Genomic DNA, 6,000 nt, shown 5'->3' with positions numbered 1-6,000 from the left:
GTCAATCAGTAGGTGTAAAGTCAGCATTGTTTGGGTGTTTTCTTGGCTTTCGATCAAACAATTATCGGGGGCGAACAAACTGTTTTACCCGCCAGTCAGAAAGATTTAGACGGAAAGCTAATAAACTTTTCTCAGAAGCAAGCAAACAGAACAGTTTGGGTCATAAAATTAAGACGAAACTGTCCGTTGACACGTCCAATCAAACGATTTGTTCAGATATTACAGCCCTCCGCTAGTCGTGCTTAATGACAATGAACCTTAGAGCAGCAAAATGCTGGAACGTGCTCGGACAAAAAATGAGAAAAAGACAAAAACAAAACAAGCTAGATCGATATAATTCTATCAAATAACAGCAAGGGTTTGATGGGAAAAGTATGAGGGAATTTTTATTAACCTAAAAGCTTTATTATAACTGTTACAAACTTATTAATCACATGGAAGATATATCCATCTCTTGATAGGTGAAGATTTTCACTAGATTTGTCTGACATTTCTTTGTCTATATTGGACTAGAGTGATGCAAACGACTTGCTCTGCAACAACAGTAACTGCAGGGAGTTGATCCCTATTCCTACATAAGAAATCGAGGTAAATCAAGTACTAGTACCTTTCTTCATATAATATAATATCAAGCAGTATGGCAGCCTCCGTTTATAAGGAGTTACGATAGAAATTAATTGCAAGTTTAGTTTACATGTCAAGGTGAAGTTATATGAGGCCAAAATATTTTGATTATAGTCAAAAGCCTGCGCAAAGAAGAGTCCCCTAAAAGTAAATAGGTAATCTTTTCGTGCGATTGTGCTTTCAAAAATGTTTCTTGGCCTTTCAGTTTATGCAGCTAGTATTTGTGACCTTACCAAACCATGCAAAGTGTATAAAAAAGTTTTGCAATAAAAGCTACATATCAGTTGATTATGTTATTCACGAACCTTAAGATTAATCTTAGTTGATTAAAACATGAGGATTATTTACTTAATTTTTTTCTATCGCAGTTGTGAAAGAATCATCTGTGCGCTTTATTTAAAAAGAAATATTAATAATAATAATAATAATAATAATAAAGATAATAAAAAGATAGGTTCATCTCAGAAGCAGATCCTGTTTAGGACCAAAGCTGTTTTAATAAATTCACTTTTAATTATGATTTCGTCATTAATATGAAGTCTTCGTTTTCTCATATTTTTTTCTAATTTTCAGACCTTCTATTTATTTGCAATGAAACATCTTGATGTGCATTTTCATTATAATGAATTTTTTAGAATTATTATAATTATTATAATTGTTATAATTATTATAATTATTATGGTAATTCTTATTATCATTATCATTGTTGTTGTTATTACACTGTATTTTCATTATTATTATCACTAGTAGTTCGCTGAAGGCTTCAACACGCAATTTCTAAGATACAAATTATGCTGGTCGAAGTTTGATCTCGATGTGCTTTAACGAATAATCTTGTCCCCGAAATGGTTCCCATGTAATTCCTTGTGCGTTACCTCCACCTTGGTACAAACCATTTGGATTTGCGTTATGGCAATAGTTGTACCACCAGGCGCCTTTATAGTACAAGGCAAAATTCTTACTGTTAGCGACGTCGTTGTCTCTGTCCTTGGTTGTAAACTTCATATTTCTGATATGAAAAAAGAATTTTTTAAGAAACTGAGGAAGAGCTGAACAACAATGCTACTGATAACATTGTATGGTCAGCAATAAGGCTGCATTATCAGCAAAGTGTAGAAAGAGAATATTCCCCCATCAGGCACGTGAAAGACAAATGGTAACGTTAGGAATCAACAAAACGCATTTTATGGTTAATAATGTAGCGTAGAGGAATGTACTAGCACCAATTCAAAAGGAGCTGTAATTGTCAGCAATATGCGTCAGATATAAGTTGGATCTTTTGATCAGCAATGTTGCCTGTAGCAGTACATTCTCAAAAAGAGATGTTTAACTTGAATAAGTGTAGAGATCTTCATCTTCAGCGGGTAATGAATACTTTTCTCGGTTCTTGCGCAGAGCTCTCAGGGTTAGCTTTATATAACTATTCGCTAAGCATTATACGAAAAACTGAAATGTCTGAAACAAACCTGATAGGCCTACTGAGAGATAGTAATGCATCGCCTGCGGTGCCTCGGTATGTATCGATCGTTACCCGGTAATCATTGCTTTCTTCGGCCACAAAGAAGGTCGTGTACTCGGCAAATCTTCGGTCGCCTTCGTAATCCTCCATATCAATTCGAAACACCATGTTGGCAGATGCAGTGAGACGGTGAAGGTAGTCATTCCCAAGCCAAAACTCTTCCCAGATTTCCAAAGCCTTTTTTGTAAGATTCCCAGTCGACATAAAAGTCTACAGAGCCATCCATGCGCATTTGAAAGGTGGTCCATCCTCCACCATTAGTTGTCATGTCACACAGTACTTGGAAGGGTTGTTCTTCATAAGGGTAAATCAAATACACTCCGTCGGAAGTGGAGCCATTTTGATAATGGTCAAGACAGTTCCTAGGACAATCTTTAGAATAGAAACCCAAAGGTGTAATCCTTTGATAGTATAAAGTTACCGACTTCTATAACCCACCTTTCCATTTTCTGCGCAATTAAATTAGCTACTTTATAGTTAGTCATGTGTTGTAAACTCACCGGACAGTTATCACACAATAACCCCCGTCTACGTCTGCATTTGTCCCCCAATTATTTCCATCGGAAAGAAACAAAGCCAGCGGAAAAAATTATGTCAAGAATTTCACTTTTTAATCTTTATCACTTTACATGGAAGAAAAAGAACTCTTTTTGTTGAGTCCAGTAATAGTGACACTAAGAAGCTGATCTGAAATTCTGTTCCAAAAGTACAAAAAGCCTTTTTGTATGAATCCCAGCCGACATAAAAGTCTACAGAGCCATCCATGCGCCTTTGAAAGGTGGTGCATCCTCCAACATCAGTTTTCATGTCACACAGCACTTGAAATGGTTCTTCTTCATCAGGGTAAACCCAGTACTCACCGTCAGTTGAGGAATCATCTTGATAATAGTGTTTTTGGGGCAATCTATGAATTAAACATCTGAGGATATAACTCACTGAGAGTATCAACGTTATTGTCTGTAATGAAAATAAAAATTAATGGCGTCATAACCTTTTGGCCTGCACGCTCAAAAGTAGGAAAACATATAACGTATATGACTCGCCTGACACCCCATGCGCAATCACAAAGAAAGCTTCTACCTGTGGACTTGTACTCGGTGGAAATAAAGAAGTGAGAAAATAAGACCCGTTTTTCGATGAATTCTGATTTTCTTGTTCTGACTCAAAAAAAATAAAGAGAACAGTTTTTAAAGTAGGATCTTTCTTGTGGTTGTACCGCGTGCACTCATCTTTCGGGTCCTACTTAAGCTGAAACAAAATTTTCGAAAGTTTCGAGAAGTAGTGGTCATGTGTTAAAGTGCTTATTGACTGACAGGGCCATACTGGAATATATTCGGCTCGTGACGAAGACTCAAGGAGCTCGCTGCGCTCAGTCTTTACATTATGACCCCGAGTTAAATATATTCACTCTCCAGCCCTCCCACTCTATTCAATTCAATTCAATGCTTCATAGCTCTCTAATACTAACATCAACCAGTATTATAACCTGTATTCCTTTAAACAGTGCTCCATGTTCTTTGGTAAAATTAACTCGACTAACAAATCGGTCAGATCACTTAGTTGCATTTTGGCATGTACTTGTCTCATTTCCATGGATGGAAAGGAAGTTGTATGACATACCTCGGTCTTCAGAAAAACATTCAAACTGGCAAGAGATCTCAGAAGCCATTTCAAGCTCTCTTAAGATTGTCCCGTTGAGTTTTCGATCTTCTATCACCTTTGCGAAGTTAACCGCCCTAAAATCAGGCTCTAAAAAGTGAGTTGACCCCTGTGTGATAGCCTTGAGTAGCCTAAACGCTGCAAAGACCCATAGGTACATGTTCATTTATGCGGCCTTCGACACAGCTTGCAATTCTTAAATTTACCGTCTGGTCAATCTAATGTTATGAGAACTTTCATTTTCTTGTATACTATAATTATGATAAGTTTTCATCCCCTTTGACAAATTATTTAATATTACATAGGTGTCCTCTTAAAAAATATCAGGCAATCTTTATAACGTTACTATTTGTTTTTATACTTTTTTCACTTGGGTCATCAAATTTATTCAAGAGTGTCTACTAAAGTATCCTCAAGCCAATCAAAACAATTTCAATCTAAAAACTACTACATTTTTCTCAGAAGAAAAGTAACAAAACAGCTTGGGTCATAAAATTAACATCGGCTTGTCAGTTGTGTCAGTAGACATATCCAGTCCAATGATTTTATTCCGATTCTACAGCCCAGCTCCAGTCGTTTTGGAGTCATTGACCTGTATGGCAGCTAAACTCCAGTTCTTGCCCCGACGATAAACAAGATATTCAAAGACAGCGGCTGAATTCGCATAATTCTTCTATATATGGGCAGAAACACGGTATCAAAGTAATAAAAGTCACCATCGTTTATGAGTTTTCTTGGCTTCCGGTACAACAATTTAACCCTTTAACTCCCAGAAGTGACTGACATGTAACTTCTCCCTATAGTTTCCACACTATTTCCAGCAAACGGTTAAGGAGAGTATTCAAACTTATTAGGTAGAAGTTTATATCTTGATCTTTCACCAAATTCTAGCAACTAATTTACAAGGAATTGTGTTGGAGCTAGAGGGGAGAATTAACAATCAGATATTGGGAGTTAAAGGGTTAACCAAGAATGGACGACAGAAGTATTATTCCTCGAGCCAATCAGAGCAATCTCAGTCGGAAAGTTAGAAAACTTTACTCGCAAGAAAGTAGACAACTCAGGTTGGGTCATAAAACTGAGATCAGGCTATCAGTTGTGCCGGTAAACGCATCCAATCGCATACATCTCTCCCATACCGAGGTCCTATATCAGTCGCTTTGGAGTTGCATCTGGGCTCTATGGTAGGTGACTTCTAGTACTTGCTCAGACAAAAACATGAAAAGGCAGGCGCACAAAAGCAGAAATCAAGCTGAATTAGCGTAATATCACGAAGGCGATTATACAATGAGCGAGGTATCATGAAATTAGAATCAGGAATCGCACCTTACCATGTTGTGTACTTCGTCAAATTGATGCGTTGAATGTTGGATTTCAACCGTCTTCTGCAAAATAACAACATGAAATCATGAAAATTTGCGTGGTCTGAGAAAAGAAACCCCGAGGGCGAGTGACTTAAGATTCCATTTGGAACTCAACGCCGTTCTCATACGTTAAGCTAAGGTCAATTTGCGGCGCCGCGAGGGATGGTAAGCACATCCAGTCATTCGCGAAATTCCAACTAAAAATACATATTAAGTGGCGATTGTTGAAGTCCTAAATGTAATAACTGTCCTAAATGTAATAAATTCCTAAATGTAATAACATTTGGTCCTAAATGTAATAAAGCCCTAAATGTAATAACGTTTGGTCCTAAATGTAATAAGGCTCCTATGCAATCGTTTAACTGCGCTAACATTGAGACGTGAAAGTGACAGCTGTTGCACAAAAGAATCCTCTGGCCAATATTCACGGCATATTGCGGGCTCACTGATATTACTCAGCGTCTTTTTATTTGCTAAAGATGTGCGTTGAGAAGCATTGGCTACAAAACCTTATACTGATACTGATGTACTTTTGGCATCAAATTGACGGACGCAAAAGCAATGAGAACGCTGACCAGTAGCTCTCTTTATACCATTGGCTCAGACTCTTAAGTGTAACAGAATTTGACGATATACTTCTGTCATCAGTGTAAGTAATCTTGACCATACAAGCTTGTTCAAGAGAGTTTATATTCTCTTGGCTTAATCATTAAAGGATTCATTGTATAGCAAAAGATTTCGCTTAGATAAGAATCAAGAATGGCCGTTTATTTCGAGAGCCGATAGTGAAAGCCAACTGTGTTTGCAGCACAATAAACCCAAGAGGCTCGTTTA

General features: G+C 37.3%; 1 protein-coding gene and 1 pseudogene across 1 annotated transcript in view; both read right to left on the bottom strand.

The window, feature by feature from the left end:
• Window positions 1-1,413: 1,413 nt before the first annotated feature.
• LOC136278118 (ficolin-1-like) lies at window positions 1,414-2,513 on the bottom strand (annotated as a pseudogene).
• A 233-nt stretch (window positions 2,514-2,746) lies between these two features.
• LOC131769977 (relaxin receptor 2-like) overlaps window positions 2,747-6,000 on the bottom strand; it is a 28,207-nt gene continuing 24,953 nt past the window's right edge. The window contains exon 21 of the mRNA XM_066164804.1: window positions 2,747-3,047. Coding sequence (XP_066020901.1) covers window positions 2,747-3,047 — 301 coding nt within the window. The remainder of the gene's footprint in view (window positions 3,048-6,000) is intronic.

The sequence above is a fragment of the Pocillopora verrucosa genome, chromosome 1 (assembly GCF_036669915.1).
Source record: "Pocillopora verrucosa isolate sample1 chromosome 1, ASM3666991v2, whole genome shotgun sequence".
Classification (NCBI taxonomy): domain Eukaryota; kingdom Metazoa; phylum Cnidaria; class Anthozoa; order Scleractinia; family Pocilloporidae; genus Pocillopora; species Pocillopora verrucosa.
This window is presented reverse-complemented; position numbering and strand designations above follow the sequence as displayed.